General features: G+C 42.7%; 1 protein-coding gene across 1 annotated transcript; it reads right to left on the bottom strand.

Moving 5' to 3' along the window:
• Positions 1-4,134: 4,134 nt before the first annotated feature.
• CBLN4 (cerebellin 4 precursor) lies at positions 4,135-12,115 on the bottom strand. Its single transcript, XM_025399833.1, has 3 exons — positions 10,523-12,115; positions 7,378-7,494; positions 4,135-5,448 (listed from the first exon to the last, which is right to left on the bottom strand). Exons 1-3 carry the CDS (start codon positions 10,811-10,813, stop codon positions 5,251-5,253), a joined length of 606 nt encoding a protein of 201 aa, XP_025255618.1. The 5' UTR covers positions 10,814-12,115; the 3' UTR covers positions 4,135-5,250.
• Positions 12,116-20,921: the final 8,806 nt, after the last annotated feature.

Below are 20,921 nucleotides of genomic sequence, written 5' to 3'. Positions count from 1 at the left end.
CTTCACAATGCCTAAGAATCATAGGGAGAGCAGAGGATCCTGTTAAATGCAGATTCCAACTCAGTAGGTCTCAGTGAGTCTACACTCTACCTGGGGTTTCTAACAGGCCCCCAGGTGATGTGGACGATACCTTCCACAGATTACACTTTGAGTAACAAGGTTTAAGGAACAGGGACGGAAGTCCTTGCTACTGAACGTGTGTGACCCAGGTCAGCGGCACAGCAGCACCTGAGAACTCGTTAGAAATGCAGGCTGTCAGGTTCCACCCTAGGCTTACTGCATTGGCGTCTGCATTTTATCAAGATTCTCAGATGATTCTTAAGCATATTCATTTAAGAAGCTGACATAGAACTTCAGGGTAAAATTCACAAAGAAATTGTTTTCTATCAGAAAGGTCAGAGGTGGCAAAAAAAAAAAAGGGCACATTTTGATTCTCAGATATTTGAAATCCCTGTTAAAGGCAGGTCTATATTAGAAGAGAGAGTAACCTATTGAGAAGCCAGCTTCTTAAATCTCAGCCTCCTCTCTACCAAAGGAAACCATTTAGGACAAAAGTTCAATGTTGTTAGTGCCACAACTCTGAATGTGAGCAGCTATTTCATGCTTTCACCCTTCTCTATTTTCATTACTTCTCATGTCATTAGATCAACCAATTTGGGGACCTTGCTATACCCAAAGGACAGGTGGCTTAAATAGTAAAGACGAATTGATAAAGCCTAGTGCCTTCCATCAGACGGGGAGGTGAAACCATACATTTGAACGTCTGTTGCTCCTTGTGAAGATTCAAGCTTTGCTTTGATATTTAGGGAGATCTGGAAAAGAGAGATGTCGCCACTTCCGTAAACTCTGTACCTTGCAAAGTGCGTGACACATTAATAAGGATAATATAATTGACGTTAGCTAAGATGTTTATATCAAGATTTAAATAGTAACTTGCTAAAAAGTAGAGGCTAAAAGAAAATATGCACATAATCCCAGCACTTTGGGAGGCCTACATGGGAGGATCACTTGAGCCCAGGACTTCAAGGCTGGCCTGGACAACATACCAAAACCCTGATCTTAAAAAAAAGAAAAAAAAAAAATTAGCTGGATGTAGTGGTGTGCCCCTGTGGTCCCAGCTACTTGTGAGGCTGAGGCAAGAGGATCTCTTGAGCCCAGGAGGTCAAGGCTGCAGTGAGCCATATTCACTCCAGCCTAGGCAACACAGAAAGAACCTGCCTCAAAATAATAATAATAATAATAATAATAAGTAAAGAAGCAAAATGAAAACATGCAGCTATCCAACTATCCAGAAAGGAAGGGGAAACAACCTTAAGTCAAAAAAAAAAAAAAAAGGAAAAAACTGAAACACAAATCTAATTAGACAATCAGGGTCTAATAGAATCTGGGATCGCAGGAAACGTCTGGAAAGCTATTAGAATCAGTGATATCCTATGTACAAGCTCTTTATTTCCTTCAGTTTTGTTTTCATGAGTTTCTGTCCGGAAGAAACTGCTTGCTACAGACAATTGCTTGCATTTGTTGATCAATAGATCAAGGAAGAGTCAAAGGAGGTAGGGACCATCTAAGGAAGGGATGGTGCTGGCACTGACAAAAGCAGATAGGGCCAATGCAAATACTGTGTTCAATTAGCATTTTTGTGGACCCAGCAATTTCTGAAAACATTTTCGAGTCATAGAATACTCAGGGAGCATCTGGCTCCATTTCTGGAACTACTTCTGACACCACTGCCTCCTTCTCTTTAATGTATCCTACTCAAATTTAGTTTTCTTCCCTTCCTCACGCCAATCTTAATGCCTTCCTGCAGGTCTGTTTCCTTCTTGGCCCGTATTAGACCTCTAAATTTTAGTAATCACAGTAGGCCCTTAGTTGAGCTCCTACTGTGTGCACTTCACATGTCTTATTTCATGGTAACAACCAACTACCTGCTGTTTGCAAATGAAGTAACTAAAGCTGAGAGAGATGAAGGAACCTGCCCAAGGTCACAGAGCTGGCAAATAAATATTGTAGGATTCCATCCTATGTCCAAAATGCATGCATCCTGGCCAAATCCTTCTGTGCCTTGTAGCTTTTTTTTTTTTTTGAGACGGAGTCTCGCTCTGTCGCCCAGGCTGGAGTGCAGTGGTGAGATCTCCGCTCACTGCAAGCTCCGCCTCCCGGGTTCCCGCCATTCTCCTGCCTCAGCCTCCCAAGTAGCCGGGACTACAGGCGCCCGCCGCCACGCCTGGCTAATTTTTTGTGTCTTTAGTAGAGACGGGGTTTCACCGTGATCTCGATCTCCTGACCTCGTGACCCGCCCGCCTCGGCCTCCCAAAGTGCTGGGATTACAGGCGTGAGCCACCGCGCGCGGTCCTTGTAGCTTTTATTCTCTCCCTCAGTCTTATCTTTTCCAGCCACTGTGTTCAGTGGTGGCTCTCGCTTTCTAGAACCAGCTTAGAGTGTGTATCTCAGGATCTCATTCTCACTTCATCTGTCCACCTGGGACTCACTAAGGCAGGTTTCGTTCCACATTGTATAGCCACGGCCCCAGTGCCTTTTCAAATGGAGTTCTCTTGAAAGTTTCAAATGGATTTTGTGTTTAAAAATATGTACACTAAACCTGAGGAAGTAGAGACAAGCCCTTTGCCAATTTTCTTTTATGTTCAGAAAAAAATCAATTAAAAAGGGGCAAACCTCAAAGGACGGCCACAATCATGTTTATAAAAAACATTTCTGAATTGATCTGTTTTGATAATCACCGAACTTTCTCTCTCTCATCATAGGTTTCTATTGGTAATTTTAATACTTTGGGGCCATTTTGCCAAAACAATGACTGATAGTCTATAGCCATCCTTTGGTACCTGCGGGGAATTAGTTCCAGAACCCCCTGAGGTCACCAAAATCTGCAGATGCTCAAATCCCTTATAGAAAATGGCATAGTATTATGTGCACATAATCTATGTAAATTATACTTTAAATCATCTCTAGATTACTTATAATGCCTAATACAATGTACTGCTGTGTAAATAGTTGTTATACTATGTTGGTTTTTATTTGTACTATTTTTACTGTTACATTGTTTTTGTGGTTTTTTTCCCAAATATTTTTGATATTCAGTTGGTTGAATCTCAGATGCAGAACCTGCGGATATGGAGGGCCAACTGTATTTATTCAAGCAGGATTCACCCGTTGCAATGCATACATACAAATTCTGCACACAGAGAACCCGGTGGAAGTCTACATTAGAGCAGGTCCATTTAAAGAGAATTCTACTCACATTTAGAAAATGCCCCTTTTATTTAGTTTCTCTGCACAATACTTTTTTTTTTTTTTTACATTATAAAATCACACAGGAGGAAAGGTTTTTGACAGGAAGCCAGCAGAAGACAACTTGCCAAGCAAAACATTGAGGATCCATTGCCAGCATCTGCAGATAATTTTTTTCAGAGAAAGAGGAGTCTTCCTGGTGATGAATGAATATTTTGACTTGGCAATTAACACCATTATACCGGAAGACATGCCTGCATGTGTCTCCCTGTAACACCTTGCTTGTTGCCACTAAGTACGAAAGCCTCCTGCCCCACGCCCCAAAATTGTTTTAATGGACTCAAGACCAGGAAACTGAGCCAAATCTCCAAACAAGGCAGGTGTAATAATAATTCCTCCTAAGAAGAGGCCTGTGATCCTCTGTTTGTCTTTTAGTGTTGAAAAAAGGGCAGAACTTTTCCTCAAATCTTCAGTATGAAAATATTGGTCTTTAAACTCATCACTACTCATTCATACCTGGAGCATCCTCCTGATATTTTAGGGGATCTTTTTTAACTTTTTAACAATCATCCCTTCTGAAAGAAGAGTTTACTAAGTTCATTGATTCTCTTTTGGCAAGCTTGCAATTCCTACATTTGAACAAATTAAACACAGTAAAGATTTCCTATATCAGCTCAGAGGACATTACCTGAAAATTCAGAAAGCTTTTCTTCTTAAACTTCAGGAAAAAAGAAATGAGAGGATGAAAGGATGAAAGGAAGGCAAGAAGGAAGTAAGAAAGAAAAAAGGAGCAAAGAAGGAAGAAAGGGTTAGGAAGAGACAAAGTAAGAGGAAATAAATCATGTAGAATACATACTTCCAAAACAGAAAGAAAAAAAACAATTCAACTAACATATATTAATCTTTATTCTATAACAGACATAAATAATTTTATGAATTCATATGACCTATACAAAAGACAAAATAAGATATTGCACTAAATTTAGATATGGGATATTTGAATTTAATATTAGCTAAACAGATAAATATATACAATTTAAAGAGTTAAGGCAAAACCAGATGATACTCCAAATACAACAGAAGGTTTGAAAAATAGGTATAATTAGAAACAACAGCATCCCACCACCAGTTAATAAAGTGGTCATGTCTAAGGAAAAAAAAACCTTAGGTTTTTAATAAAGTGGTTATTATCAATCATTTTAATTAAAGTTGAGCAATAAAGTATAAGATTTCCCTCGGAGGGGGGCTATTTTGCCGAGGCTCGGGGATTGAGCACTTAGATTTCGGGTAAGCAACTTTTTCCTTGTCAGATTTATGATCTATTCTTCCTCTTAGAAAATATAATTTGGAAAATATGACTCTTTCACATATACAATTAAAATACAACTATGAAGCATTCTTTTTTTTTTTGAGATAAGTCATGTTGATGATATCATTGTCAAGGTAAATTTGTGGGCAAGCCATTCATTACCTTATTTTAAGAGAACACATAATGCCAGTTACTGAAAAAAAAATTCCCAGTTTTTTACAAGAACCAAACAAACTAATTCCAAAGGAATAAAAACAAATATAATCAATACACAGTATACAGTTCTTTGGCAGTATCACACTAACCGTTGATTGAAGTCAGAACTTTAGAGTTTTCTAATGCTTAGACCCAATTGCCAGTCTTTTAAAACTAAACAAATAAAATTCCACATCTGTAACGAATTCAGTAATCCCGGGAAATGAAATTCAGAATAAATCTTGCAGACAGCTTTTGACTGTTACATTTAAGCATAGGTATTATCTGCTTAGAGTCCCAATCCAAATATACTGAAACAGACACACACAAATAATCTGTGAAATTTTGTATTGGTTCAGACAGGCCCAGAATCCTTAGAATCCATATCCACCCATGAGAAACCAATAAAAGACATCAATCCAATGATGAAAAAATGATCTTCCAGTAACTCAGGAGTGGGTCATCCCTCACCTGGATAAACACCACGGAGAAATTGAATCCTATAGAGGGAACACCAGAAAGCCAGAAAATGTGGAGTACTGCCAGCCTCCAACCAAATTACCTTTCTCCAGTTTTAGGTAAACCTTATCCTCTTTATCTAAGTAGAGTAGGACACCATTAGTGGCAGCTTCACGAGTAACATCTTTGTCCCCCGCAAAGGCAGATATTACTGGTTTTCCATTTAACATCAAGTTAACCTAGAAGAAGAAAAATAATAATAATTGAAAAGTTCTCTTTAAAGTCAAAACATCTACTGGGGAGAAGAAATAATGTCTAAGATGACAGTCCCAGTAAAATACCTGATGTTCAGGAAATACATTCCCTTCCTTTCAAATTAGCCTGATGTGGGGGCCATACTTTGCATGTCTGCTGAACTGATTTAAAATCTTTTTTTTTCCTCATTGGAATTTCCTTAAATTCCTACAAAAGAATAACATCTATGGAGAGCAACCTAGTGAAAACTAGCTTCCCTTCAGCACATAAATTAAGCTTACTGCTTTACTTACCTCTTCCACCCAACAAAAATCTTTTGGAAATAAAGCAGGCTTGTGGCTTCCCAGTACATTTGTAAAAGAGACCTTGTGCCCACTGACCTAAGAAACCCAGATACAACCCAATCCTACCAACATCCTTGCGAGTTTTTGTGCAGCTGTAACATGCATACTACTGAAAATCATTTGAAATAATGAAGTGTGTGTATACGTGTGTCTGTGTGTGTTGATTTCTTTTTCTGTTTTCCCTGATAGGAAACAAGCATTAAAAAATAATCATCAGGCCAGGCATAGTGACTCATGCTTGTAATTACAACACTTTGGGAGACCAAGGCAGGAGGATCACTTGAAGCTAGGAGTTCAAGACCAGTCTGGGCAACATAGCAGGACCCCATCTCTAAAACAAACAAAACAACAAATTTAGAAATTAGCCTGGTTGGTCACATGCACCTGTAGTCCTAGCTTCTCAAAAGGCTGAGGCAGGAGGATCGCTTGAACTCAGGGGTTTGAGGTTGCAGTGAACAATGGTTGTGCCACTGCATTCCAGCCTGGGTAAAAGAATGAGACCCTATCTCAGAGGAAAACCAAAAAATAAAAAATAATAATCACCACTATCACTAGAGATTTTAGTGATAATTAGAATCAACTCAAAACTGTATTAACTATTTTCTATTCTACAGTTTTGATTACACTGTGTCAAGCATTGCATACATTTCTAAATACTGGCGGTTGGGAAAAGCTTTTCCATGGAAGTAAGTTTATTTTCTAGATTTTTTTTGAGGTTAGAAGTCATATGGAATAACTTAAATCTGAGGCTGATCCATTCATCCATTTACTAGGACATGTAAAAGTATTAATAGATAAGTGAGTAATCTATCATTCACATTGACATAATGTATAACGTAAATACTGAGCATAAGATAAAAGGTTATCCTAGAATTCCATACACATGTATTTGTGTCATTTGGTATTAGCATATTGGAATATCGTCGGAACTAGCTCCACTGTTGCTTTTGAGTGTAAGGTCAAGCCCATTGTCTTAGAAAGCAGAATACAAAATATATTTTTAACTGTGGAACTGCAATTGATAAGAATTCACTAGCATCAGAGTAACTGAGGATAAACTCAAGCATATGCATAGAACACCCTTTCTTTAAAAAGTATTTTGAATAGTTGCTCCTTCATAGACTTATTCTTACTCATTAGCTGTATCTCATAATTTTAAAAAATAGCAAATGTTTTATTTATTTAGTATGTACTTGAAAAGCTCTACTCGTCTTACAAGTTTTTTTTTCTTACAAATTCAAATAATTTTTGTACATGCATTAAATGAAAGCATGATCTTACAAAGAGATTTGTGTCACTGAATTTTTACTAAACCATGGATTTTTTAAAAATGTTTGATTGTTATTAAGGTAATAACTTCAATTGTTTACTTTTCTATATGCTTTTTGTCACATCTTAATGGATGTTACAAAGAAAAAAATTAGAAATTAAGGTTTTAAAATAAATGATAAAGATGGCTGTTTATGTCTATTGTGGAAAGACAACTTTGGATAAATACTTAAATACATAACCCACTAAAGATAAGCACAGTTGGTTGGGAGTATGGATGGAAGGGGTCAAAACACACACCTGGATAGTTTGGCTCTGGTAGACTTTAATCACGTGAAAACTGAAACTGTAAATTCCTTTTCTTGGTGCTACAAAGACAGACTCCAATGTGAAAAAATTACCCACATTCACCAGGATCTACAAATAAGAATAATAAATAACAATAAGTTATTATATTTTCTTCTGTGACTAAAATGAATTTTCTTCCTCTCACTCTCTTCCTCTCCTCTTCCTTCTTTCCTTCCTTCCTTCATTCCTTCCTTCCTCTTTCTTTCCTTTTTTTCTTTTGTTCATTCATTCATTCTTGGCAACTAGCTTAAGAAATCATAGAAAATAAAACATCTAGTTCTATTTCTTTCCTCTTAACTGATTTGGAAAATTGACTTGAATATTGGAAGGTTCTTCTGTCTTTTAAATGATATAAGAATAAATAAAGTAACTGCTTTGTATTCATGTCTCAATTTCCAGCAAGGCCCAATGGCTCTGGAAACATCGAGCTAACATTTGAGGGCTTATAAATATTAGCTTTACCTTGAGAAATGGATAAAAGGCATCTGCCATGTGTTTACATTCCCACCTTCTACAAGCCTTTGCAATGTCCAGAGGTGACGTTTCCAAGCCAGCCAATCAGCATCTGTGAGCTCTCCGCAGCATCCCTGGACACTCCTCAGAGGCATGGGTACCCCTCCACCATGTGCCATAATCCTTGACACTGAACAGCTGGTACAAAAAGTGATCTGAATGCCTGGCCCTTCCCTGAGCTGCCCCTCTCCTAAGATCTGTGGCCATTTTTTTTTTCATTCCTATGCCAGCTAGGCCTTAATTACAACAATGTGGCAATGAGTCAGCCCTTGGGGGCTGCCAAAGAGGAGAGCATAAAGAAGGATAAACTATGAAATAGGTGGCTTTCCCTGTTCCTGCCATGGCTGTCCATTAACCTCCTCTCAATCATCTGCTCTTTATTTGAAGTTCAAGGTTCAAAAGTGAAAGTAGAAACTGTTTCCCAAGAAAGCAACAATGCATTTTGTATTCCAAAATATTCAGCCTAGTTCTATTGGTTATAAAATTAACTCTAAATTTTAATAAGTGACCTCTTAAGCTAAGTTCGCAATGTCACATGGGTAAATCTCTTTCTATGAGAAAGAGGGATTGGGATAGAGGATGGTTGTTAAAATAACTAGGGTTTCTTCCATTTCTCTCCAAGAAATACGCCTGTAAGTGGCATTCGGAAATAATAAGATGTCCCTAAAAAGATATACTTCTCATATATCAATGGCAATCTGCTACTATCTCCTTCAAACACTGCATTCTTGCCAATATTAACACACTTGCAAGCCTCTTGCATAATTCCCTAAAAATGTCCTATTACCTCTGGGCAACATACCAGAATGTAGCGACAGTCAAGCAGATGTATCAGCGTCAACACCTAACTTAAAATACATGGACGTGTGTAATTTCATTCTGAGATTTTGCCTTCTTCCAACTAAGCATCAGATTTTTTTGTGACCTGATGATAGATGGTCTTTCAACAAGTCACCAGCTGTGCAATAATCCCCAACAGAGGCTTTGCAAGGAAATTTTTTTCAAGCACAATTAAAATAATTTGAGGTGCTTAGTGGTAACTTCCTGATTCAGATACAAGTAGCATAATTCACTAGCAATAATGAAAAATAGCTAATGAGTGTTGGCTACCTGTAAAACTGGATGTTGACTCTATATTTGTAATTGCAGCATCCAGGTACATCAAGATTTATAACTAAATGTGTCTTCTTGTCTCTAAGATGCAGGGCTCGCTGAACAGAAGAACAAACCCTTTTCCTCTTCTAACTGATGGAAAGGTCATTGAAAAGAACACCCTGTCTAGAGGAAAGTGCAATGCCCATAGTATTCCAACATTTAATTAAAGCGTTGAAATACAAACTAGGGGTGGTGCTAGACTTTATTTCCATCAAGATGGAAAATACTGCGCCGAAACCCCAAATGGGGCTACTTAATTCTTTAAAAATTATGGCTATCAAATACTAAGTCCCTAGAGAGGCATTCTCTGTCTTTGGCCAGCTGGAGAGTGCATTAGTTAGGAAAAATTAAGCAAGGAATACAGATGTCACCTCGTGCTTTCCCTGGCACATCCTGCAGCACCACTTAACCTGTGCCCCCTGCACATTGTAGCTTTGCATACAATTGCGAACTGTGAATTTGGAATTTAAAAAGACTCTAGATACTGTAGGGGCTGAAGTTAAAACTCCCAGGACAGTTTTTTTCCTTAAGACCCCTTGCTAAATGTAAGCTGATATCCTGGGGTTTTTCATCATGCCAAACACGGAGCACCAGGTCGCTAAACAGCAGCTACAGCTTCCGTCAGTTCTTCCCCTACTCTCATCAACCTCAGAGTCCGTCTTTCCCCAGTTATTTGCAATTCTCTGAAAGGACAGGAGCCCAGGAAGCGAGAACCGGCTCCCAAGGGCTTTCCTACGGGAGCTCAGCACAGTTGCCAAATTCCTTTTCCTTCCCTCCTCCGCAACTTTTCTCTAAGTACCAGAGAAGGGCTTGCTGCCTACTCCGAGGCAGCGGCAGTGGCAGCGGCGCCTGGCACGCGAACAGTGGAACCTGCAAGCGAGATCTGACCCCCAGCCCTGCCCTCCCGGCCTCCGCGGCCACCAGCCCGATCTCTGCAGAGTGTGGAAGCCCGGGGCTCTCTTTGGAGAGAAGCTTCTCTACCTGGGAGAAACAAATCAAACATTTATCCTGTCCCGCAAAGGTACCCAGGGAGCAGCCTCAGCGGCACCCGTAGAGGAGTCTGAGCCAGGGGACCAAGATCTGGTCAAGAGATTACGACGTTCAGGGACCAGGTGCCCTTCGGCTCCCGCCGACCTGTTGCTCGAAACTTGCCCTGAGCTCTCGCTGCCCGGCTCTGGGCTCCCAAGCCTCTCCCCTCGGGTCAGAGCAGCCTCTTTTAGGGGCCCGGAAGGAATAGGAGCCGGGGCTGGTGAGAGGGGTAGGAAGAGAGACAGTACAAGTTTCAGACCCAGGCATATTTGGGAAGGCGAGTGCTTTACATGATTCCCCATTTCCCAACCGGTCCAGCTTAGCCTGGGCAGGCAGCCTCGGGCTGAGGGGCCTGGAGACCGCCCGCCCCCTAGGTGCTCGCGTCCCCCCCGGGTCTGACCTGATCGAAGTAAATGATGCGCGTCTTGTTGCTCATCTCGGATGGCTCGTGGTTGGTGCTCCGCACCGCTGAGAAGGCGACCTTGGAGTTGGCCGCCCGGACCGATATCCCCAGCGGGGAGGAAGAGGAGCCTTTGGAGTCCGTGGCCGGGTTCGAGTCGCACACCACCAGACACTTGCCCTCCAGCACGATGGGCTCCGTGTCGTTCTGTGCCCAGACGGGCAGCCCCGGCAGCGTGAGGACCAGCAGCACGGCCGGCACCGCGGACAGCGCCCGGCGCCGGGAGCCCATGGTGAGCCGTGTGGGCAGCCGCAGCCGACTGGCGCTGGTGCTCGCCCGCGTCGCCTCCTACCCCGGGATCCCGGTGCTCGGGAAGATGCTAGCGGCTAGGTCGACAGCGCTGCAGGAGCGACGGCGCCTGCGGCGGCGCGCACACTTCCACCAATTCTGTGGCTTGAAGTCAAAGTCTGCCCTCGAGCTCTGTCGCTGGCTCTGTTACCTTTGTCCTTTAAGGAGCTCATGCAGAACCCCTTCCCCTACCCTCCTCCACCCAAGAATCAGCCCTGCCTGGGGCCCCTGCACCCGATCTTGTTCCTAGACATCTAAAAGTCATCAAACCCTCACATGCACACCTCAAAGCAAAAAAATAATAATAAATTCTCACCCCAAACTCAAGCACCACCAGGTAAACCACGGAGCAGGAACAAAAAGAGAGGACTCAAAGAGAAGCCACAAGGGTGAAGGTTGCCCAGCGGCGAGGGTGCCAGTCCTGTCTGGCTTGCGGCAGGGACGAGTTACAGAGGCAGAAGGTGTTTCCCAGGCTGAGAAGAACGCGAGACTGTGTTCATGGCCAGGACGCCAGCGACTCCCACTTTCGCTTGGTCAAAAATTCCCCCAAACCTGGTGTCACCCAGAGGTAGGGAGGGAGGCAGCGGCTAGCCAGGTCCCTCGCACAGAAAGCGTAGATTCACAGGATCGGGTCCAGGGCACCGGGCGCAGTGTGCAGGGCGGCTGGTCCGGCGGGGTCCTCTCCTGCCTGGCCTCCCGCCCCGAGTCCCTGCGCACAACTTTCTCGTTCCTCGCGCGCAGCTCGGAGAGCGCGAAGCGGGCACACGCGCTCTATTTATAGGAGCGCAGCGTCCGGCTGGGGTTGGCTTATCGCGCAACCCGCGGGCTCCGGGAAAAGGGGGAGAAGGCGTCTGGTGACCCCATCTGAGCAGCTCTCTCCTGACGTTTAACGCACTCCAGAGCAAGCGGGGTGCCCAGCACTGCTGATTGGCAAGGTTCGAGGCCACTCAGCCCCTGAGAGCGCGTGGCGTAAAGGGTGTGTGCCCAGAGAGGAGACCACGACCCTGCGAGGGCACCAGCTCGGCGCCCGCTCTCTCCTGCTCGATCTGGATCCGCGGAGGGGGCGGCGGGTCCCCTCGCCCCTCCGTATCGCGGGACTCTGCCGCCGAGTGCCCTCCGAGCGGAGCGCGGCGCTGCCAGGCAGGGTCGCGAAGATGGATGAGCCGCCGCGGATCCGCGCTGCGCGCTGCCCCAGACCTGGGGAACGGCGGGCGTCCCGACCGCGCCTGGCCGGGAGCCCGCCCCACACAGCCCTGGGGCCTGGCGAGCTCAGGGAAGCCTCGGGGCGGACTAGAGTCGGTGGGGGCGGCTGGGAGGAGGTGCCTGATTCCTTCCTTCCGCTCCAGGAAGATGAGCCTCAGAAGCCGCAGGGGCGCGCCTTCCCCCAACACCGCGAATCCTCCCCAGGCATGGCCAAAAAAAGAGTGAGAGAGGGAGTTAACTCAGCAAGAATAAGTCCTCCGAAACCGTGCCAACAACAATTAAAAAATAAAATAAAATAAAGCCAAACCTACTCCTAAGAATACAGCATTTTTCTCCCCTTTGCATGCGCCTCCCGCCCCCTGTGCCACTTCCACTGCCATCTTGGCCTCTGATTTGCAAGAGTTCCCTTCCTCTTCCGCAGCTACCACGGGGAAGGAAGGTTTGTCTCTGTCTGGACCCAGCTGCGTGAACTTCGCCCAGTCACTAACCCTCTCTGAGAGGGCTGCGCGGCGTTAACTAAGGTCCTCCCTACCCTACCCCGCCAGCTTTCCACTTCTGTGATGCTTTGGGGTCATGGCGCCCCTTCTTCAATTTCTTCTAGACTTCCAGCTGCCAGAGGGGAGACACCGTATGGTGTCTTTAATCAAAAGAGTATCCCCTCCAGGCATTCGGAGCTCCTAAAATTGCATTGGCTAGTTATGAATGGACGGGATGTTTGTTGAGGGAGGTCCTTGGGATGGACGACTCCCATTCCTTCCTGAGTGACGGATGCTCTCATGAGCGTGGCATTCCAGCCCTCCACAACATAAGGTGAACCTCGTCTCCAGCCTTTTTCCCTTCCTTCAGAAGGGCCTGGCGTTGAGGTATAAGCACTAGCTCCAACTGTTAAAATTGAAGACACTACGAGGAATACCCTGACCCTCACCTCCCTATAACCTCTCAAACTGAAGTGTTAATACTTGGTGCCACACGGGCCTTCAGATTCTGCTCCAGTGGGGCCAGTATCAGGTGTTTTGACTTTATGATTTTATTTGGGGTGGGGGGTGGTCTCGCTATATTGCCCAGGCTGGATTCAGAATTATTGGGCTCAAGCGATTCTACTACCTCAGTCTCCCCAGTAGCTGAGACTACAGGCCAGTATCAGTTCTGACTGGCAGGTGCTAGTGCCATGCTGTTTGTTAAAACGTTGAATGTTGCCAATCTAAGCTACAACCAAACAAGGTGAACTAGTGCCTTCTAAAGATGGTCACCATTTACCCAGCTTTGATGCCCCACCCTAGGCCCAGCACAATCTTCACCTGATCCCACTCTGCACTTTGTAACTCTCTTCTAGCTTTCAGGGATGTCTGCCTGGGTAACAGCGCAATTTCTTCTCATTTGATGCAGTCTTTTGAGGGCGGGTGCTGAGTTTAATCTAGTTCCTTTTATTTCCTGTAGGGGTAAGCACCCTGCCTTCCTTGTCTGGGACAGTTGTTGAATAACTAGAACTTTGGTTGTTCAATTTCAGGCTGGGAGAAGTTTGACCAAAAAAAGAAAAAAAAGAAGACTAAAAGACTCTGTTGAATTGTTAAATAGAAAATAAGCTATCTTCCTCACCAATTCCGATATATTCTGTCTACATCCTTTTCTTATCCGGGCACTTCCTGCCAGGAAGAACTGAGATTTGAAGAAACTTGTTCCTTCTCTCACCAAAAATATTCATTTTTAATCCCAAAATCTGCATAGTGACCATAGTAAAGACTCAATAACTGATTGAGAAATGACTGAATGCTTCCTGATAGAAGGTAATTATCATTCATATTATAGTATAAACTGCTTTAAATGAGTCTCTCTCAGTAAAATTTAAATTCAAAGCCTCCTCAGTAATTGGGGATAAGAGTCTTGGTTCCTTGCTAAAGGATGTTCTGCTATTCAAAGTGTTCTGAAGATGAGGAACACAGCGTTCTCTGTGGGCCCCTGCTAAGAGAAGTTATCTGATGTTCAGAGGGTCCTGACTCTTATTCCCACAACAGTTGATTAAACACGGATAGCCCCTGGGTTCTAGGACCGTCAATGCATTTGATACCAGAAGTCCAAGACTTGTATGGCCCAACTTGGCCAGATGACTTGGGGCTGCCAGATTTTCTCTCTACAATCTTAATGAGACATCGAGATAGCTTCCAGTAAGCACTACATGTTGCAGAGAAAAGGTCTGTAGTCTCCCAAACTGATGTGGCCATGTAGGAGTCACCCACAAGCTGAAGCAGAAGAGGTACTGGAATAAACCAGAGGACTGGCCACACTTGTAGAAGGAAGCCAATTCTGGAGCATGAGCACTTCTGAGAAGTAGAGGGAGTGAATAGTGAATCGCCATTTCTGAACTCTTACTTACAAGAGTTCCAGAAACATTTTCTCCTAACCTTGGGTTCCTTGGTATCCTCCTATGTCTTTGAAATAAAAACTCAATTCCCTTGAGCTAGTTTTAGTAACATGCTGCTCCCTGTCATCCAGAATCCTCGTTAGAACATTGTCCCAGAAACCATACCACAAAAGGCTTACTAAAAGACTAACAAGTCCAATCTCCTCCTGTAGGAAATTCTTTTCCAACATTTTGGGAAAGGAGGCATCACCTGCTCCTCACCCCCTACTCCAGCCCCAGCATCCCCAGGAGAAAAGAAACAAGACCAAGTTTAAGTTTCTCTCCAACAGCATAGATCTGTTTCTTTTTCCTTTTTCTTTTTCTCGTATTTTTCCAGTTGAAAATATGCTATTAGAAGACCTAGCTGTGACCCAAATATTTTCCCTTTCTGAGATTCCCATATTGTATTTGATGCCTAGGATTTTTTTTTTTTTTTTTTTTTTTTTTTTTTTTTGGCTAGACCTTTAGAAATGAGGCAGAAATGCATTTCAGTTCTCTGCAGCTGGGCTTAACTTTAAAGTAAATTAGAATCTAAACTGTCCTTGCATAGGAAAGCAATACTTCTGAGGTCAGTAAATTCAATGACTGCTTGTCCAGTCATCCTTTAGCGAAACCAAGTTTTAAGCAAGCCCAAGACAGTAAGGATCTATGAGCTATTTTCTGATTGTGAAGAAAATGTTTCTAAGAAGGCAAAGACAGACACACACAAGGTATTCAGCTCTAAGGGCCTCACTGTGGTTGAATGAAAGCAGAATCCATGCATCATGTAGCAGAGACAGCCGCAAGTCAATCGTGCAGAAGATGGAAAATCGAGAGAGAGAGAGAGCGCAGTGAGGCTTGCATCATACCCAGACAAAGGTCCACTGAGTTGCTTAATTACCCTTTGCTCTTTATAATGACAGTTATCAGCCCAAGCAAATGATCTTTTTTGAGGGAGAGTAAGTAGCTTAAGAAGAAAAAGTCTCCATGAACAACCAATATGTGAGAACTTACGTAGTCTGGAAAGTTCCAGAGTCATGTTGAGTAAATCTTCATAGCTCCTTCTGGAGACAGCCAAATGACAGACTTGTTTCGTATGAGGATGGTATTGTGGGAAAAAATAGACAGATGCTGTAAAAAACACTTTTCAATTGGTTTTAGAATTTGAAAATTGTTTGGGACAGTTCCTCTAGACAGTTTACTCCACTCACCCCATTGGCAAATAAGGTACGTGTCTAAGACATTAGTGAGCAGTGAGACTTCTTGGTCATGGCTGCAGACAGATTTTGATGCCCCTTTTTGGCTTCGCATGATACCCTGAGCATGTTCTAGTCATTATATTTATTATAATGATTTTAGTCGATTTATTTGTTGTGTTTTCCCTGGACTAGTAACTCTTTGGGAGCACAGAATTTAGCAGAGAGTAGGATGCATAAATAAAGTTTACTGAATAAAGTAACATCATTGCTTTTATTTCTCATAAGGGAAACAGTATAACATTTAATCACTATGATCTAAGTATGATAGGAAAAGTAAAATTATTTCAGAAATGTTGGGGGCTTAAAACGTCAAGTCTACTTTAGTTACTAAGAATGGAAGCCCAGTGAGAAAAGGCTTTGTGGAAATGGCCATATCTTGAAATGTGTTGAGTTGAACCTTGAGACTGTAGTAAAACCTTAGAGAGAACCTAAAACATTCCCCCCCTCTCTCTCCCCGCCCCCCATCTCTGTGTGTGTGTGTGTGTGTGTGTGTGTGTGTGTGTGTGTCCCTCTCTCTCTTTCCCTCTCCTGGGCACATCTTCATTATTCTTTGGCTCACTGCAGTCTACCATTCTCTGAGGCCCACATGAGGGAAAATGGCAGCTGATACTTCCAGATTTCACACATAACAAAGCCATCCACCCAGAGATGCCCCCAAATCCCGGAGAAGAGATGCACTGTGGCCATCTGGGTTCAGATGCCCAATCTCAAACCAATGAACTTGGCTATAGAAGCAGAATTATGCTGCACACACGAATGATTTCCCAGCAATGAGGTGGGTAGAAAATTGTGGTGGGGCATGGGAAAAGGAAAAATCCTAGAAAGGTAGTATAAGCAATATGTGGCAAAGGGAAGAAGAACAAGAGGCAGACTAATTTGTGTTGTGCGATTCCAAGTTAGTTCCCTGCAAGTGTGTACAGATATGTGTGTGTTTCAATACACAGAGGAAAAATGTGAAAAGTTGGCAATAACTTGTCAAATTTAAAGGAATGGAATCGATGGAAATACTATTAATTGTATTTCAGATGTTTCCTTATTATATATGTTCTCACAGCAATTGTGTACTACATTGTTATTGATATTTAAAATATTTTTTAAAAAAGAAAGGGATTCTGAGTAGATCATCCAGTAATGATCTATCACGTTCACATTTTTTCTCCATAATTTACTCTTAAAGTTTAAAAAGTGGCATTGATTGAACAGCAATCTGCCTTCTTTTGTTATATTGATCCAACTCTAAAAATCACTTACTCCAAGTTTAGAAAGATGCTCTCATATAGAAAGCCTCACAGTATACATTTAAGAAAACAAAAATTATATTGCAACGGGTAACACTGATGCATACTATCAAAATCTCTGGCTACATTTTATTCAACTTGACTTTCTCTATATAGTATGTTAGCATCCAGGAAAGCCATAGCTCAGTGCTGGGTGCATGATATGTGCCTGGCCACTTGTATTTATGTTGCATAGATAAGAATGGTCTAAATGTGGGGTCCAAACCAATGGCTCCTACTTGTAAGAATCAGTTAGGAGGCGTCTTTCCAACATAGACGCTCTGGCCTTACTCTGAGATAATGGCTCTGCTCATGAACTGGGAAGGTTTACTTAACCAGCACCCAGGTAAATCTGAAGCAGATGGTGCTTTGACTTTGTAGATGCCATTGGTGTGATGCCACAAGAGTCCATTTGCATTCGGGTTTTTTAGCTCTATGGTTAAAAACAGGGTGTTTAGAGTCAGCTCTACCTCCTACTAGCTTTATGACCATACAGCAAGTTACAAACCTTCCTTCATCCAAGAAAATTGCAATCATGAAAATCATATTCAGTCCATAGCTTCTTGTGAGAACTGAGTGGGGGAAATGTGGGCAGAGCATTTAGCTCTGCACCTGGCACACAGGAAAGGCTCAATTAAGGGTAGCAATTATTATCATTAATCTGTAGACTCTACTAATGACTAAAGGTGTCAAACCACCGCATGCTAAGCCAAGGCCTATTAACTATTGGTAAACAACAGCCCCACTTAACCTCACAGATATTAGAATAGGGGAAAATGAAGTGTGCCCAAGTGTGAGAGCCGATCCAGGTTCAGATGCCCAGAGAATAATCAAACCCAAGTTTGCAGGGCCAGCCATTGCCAATAGATCAATGCTTATCGTTATGCAGAGCTAAGGCTCTTGAATGAAGCTAAGACACCGGGCATGTTTGTGAGCTCCCTACAGGGGACGGACAACAGGTTTAATTTTATTTTTATTTCTTTCTTCCCATACTCTCAATCATTATGTCTCATCTGGAAGAAGCATTGAGTGGAAATAGATGGATTCTTCAAAGTGGAAATTATACAGAAAGTCAAGAACAGCTGGTCAGAAACAGTCACCACAGAAACAGGAATCCAGAAAGCCAGGTAGATACCAGAGAATAATGCAGCAGTTGTTAAATATCTAGGAGCCAACACGGGCATCTTAGGAGCTAGTATGCCAACTGTGGAGAGTCCCAGACAGTTTTAACTTTCCTGACTTTAGCAGCATGTGGTTTGCGGGAAGAGAGAAAAACAGCTTCAGTCCAACAGGCAACTCTCCTCGCCAGGGCATTCAGTGAACATCTGTCCTTGGTAAGTGTGAGATGGGAAGTGTGGATCTGCTGTTGCTGCTGTGATAGGCTCCATTCCTGCTGCCTCTCAGATATGAGCATCTTGCACCGTTGAGTGTGATTTTAGCGTTTAAAGGGAAATATTTTCCTACAACATGGCCACTAAAACAAGCCAACCACTTAATCTGGTGTTCAGCTGAAGAAACAGCAATCTGTTTTGACACTGAAAGGAAAACTGGCTATGGGGAGCTCTCTGAGAGCTGGTGTACCAGACACCATGGTAAGAACTTCAAAAGGATTTTCAAGGTAAGTTTTGATTCTAGGAAATTTTTTCCTTGTGTACTAATTTTAGAATCTAACCCTGGAATGTAATGCAACTACATTTTGTTTTGTTTGGGGTAATCTCAATTGCTGATAATGTCTCCCACTGAATTCCCACCACTCATGTGAGAGGTAGATCTTGTTGCCACCATTTTACAGATAAGGAAATACAGCATCTGAAAAGCTACTGCCAACAAACAGGGTTAGATTTCATGACTGGACATCTGTCTTATATCCAGAGGTCTTTCCCTAGACCGCATGAGAAAAGTTGAAACAAAAATACAAGGAACTCCTAGAATGCTCAGAACTCATTATTTCGTAGTGGATGACACCAAATTCAGAGGAGAAACTGAGTGTATTCCAAGAATAATTAATGTCAATAATGTGCAACTGACAAAGTTCAGAGGAAGAAGATAGGCTTCATATCACAAAATTTTTAATAAAGGTTACTGACTATAAACCAAGGTGGAGGAATATATGTTTTATTACACACATATGTATACATATTAAAATATTTATTATACTAAATGCAATTCAATTATAATTAGATTTGATACATTAAATGTAATGAGATTATAATTAGATGATAAGTAGTTAAATTCTCCTATGATCTTCTCATGGTTTTACGTGCCTTTCATTCCTAGTGGTTACCAGTGTTGAGATGTTACATTTATTTGTCTTATTTGACTAAAAGAATCTTCCTAGCCAATAATAAGCTCAATGAGGGCAGAGGTTGCCCAGGCTAGTCCCTGACACATGGTACGGGTATATTAAGTGTTTGGTGAAGTAATGAATAAAATGATGCTGCATAGATTCTAACTTTGGCTACCTTTTTCAAGTGTATTTCCAATTATAACTAGATAGTCTCAAAAATTCGCTTATGTTTTCTCTAATTCTCACCAATTATTTATGATGCATAATAACCCATCCTTCTTTACTTGGAAATTGAATGTGCTTCTGGAAAAAGTGCTGTTAAGTAGCCCTTCCTTTCCCTGGATGCCCATTATCACAGCTGTTCCTTGTTTTCACATTCCTCACACTGGGTTATGAGTATCTTAGCTTTGGCCAAGCTACCAGCTCAGCCACTTTCTTATCTACCACTGGGGTTAGCAGAGTAGCTCCTCTTTGCTAGGTTGTAGGCTCCATGAAGCAAAAACTGCCCTGCTTTGTCCTTTGCTGCTAATTGGGACTGGGGGGATTCCAGAAGCAAGACTAATAGGGTGGGCCATGGCTTCGGAATCCACTGGCTTCCAGCTATTTCAGCTGGCCAAGAGCCTCCTGAATGACACACAATGTACCAAGTAACTTGACTTTCTTGGCCATCTGTCTGTTGGCTAAATAACTACCTCTTGGACAGATCAAATCATCACTTACGCAGCTGGTGTTTGGCAACTGACTGAGCTGAAGCCCTTCTGGGCTGAACCCAATATTCCCTTACCACACACACACAAAATGAATTTTATGGGGTTTTGTATGGGTTTGTAGTCTTCATAAGGCCAAATAGAGAAATCAAAATAATTGAGGAAAGAGACGGACTATGTTTTAGAGCTAATGGTTTTTAAGACCAGAGAAATTCTGAATTGCTCCCCTTTATTGCTTTTATTTTACTTTATTTTATTCTTTTTCTTTTTCACCTTTCCATGATTCCTCTGCTTTTCTTCTTCTTTTCTACCTCCTTCCTATTTTTTTCCCTAAAGTTCCCAGTTTTACACTCCAACCAACATTTAATTAGGACTTAGTATGTACTGGGTAAGCGTAGCAAACTCCAATGCCTTTGGGGACTGTGGTGGGCATCTCCTATCCTTTTGGTCACCCTTTTGGTATCCTTCCTACATCTGCAGGTTCTTCCTTCTTATTAGGCAGAGCCCCTCTCTCACTAAAGAAGCATCAAGTACCAGATACTCATTTTCCAGCTTCTCTTGCCATAAGAGGACAAGCACATGACCCACGCTCTGCAAACATACCCACCCCAGAGGTTGAATTAGAGGCCTGAGAGGGAGCAGGAACCTCACAGAAACCTTACCATGGAAGGTGGCAGCAGGTTTCGTGGTCTGGGACAGGCACTAGCATCAAGCATCCAGGGTGAGTGATGCGGGTGCAGCAGGCTATGAGGTCTGTGCTACGCAGCCGAACCATCTGTCTTGGTGATCCTGGTGCTGCAGCAGAAGCTGGGATGTCATTCCTGTCTGCTTCACTGCAACCCAGTTCTCCAGTCCTCTAAGATACTCTTGAACCACAGAATACACTTAAATAAATTCGCTTTCTACCGAAATTTGTCAGTCGACTTTTGCTGCTTGCAAAT

The sequence above is a fragment of the Theropithecus gelada genome, chromosome 10 (genome assembly GCF_003255815.1).
Source record: "Theropithecus gelada isolate Dixy chromosome 10, Tgel_1.0, whole genome shotgun sequence".
NCBI lineage: Eukaryota > Metazoa > Chordata > Mammalia > Primates > Cercopithecidae > Theropithecus > Theropithecus gelada.
Note: the sequence above shows the minus strand (reverse complement) of the source record. Positions and strands in the feature narration are given on the sequence as shown.

Coding starts and splice junctions, on each gene's coding strand:
- CBLN4 (XM_025399833.1), bottom strand. CDS start 10,813: ATGGGCTCCCGGCGCCGGGCGCTGTCCGCGGTGCCGGCCGTGCTGCTG. Junction 7,495..10,522: donor GCATCATTTACTTCGATCAG/GTCAGACCCGGG, acceptor TCTTATTTGTAG/ATCCTGGTGAATGTGGGTAA. Junction 5,449..7,377: donor ACCAGAGCCAAACTATCCAG/GTGTGTGTTTTG, acceptor TTCTTCTTCTAG/GTTAACTTGATGTTAAATGG.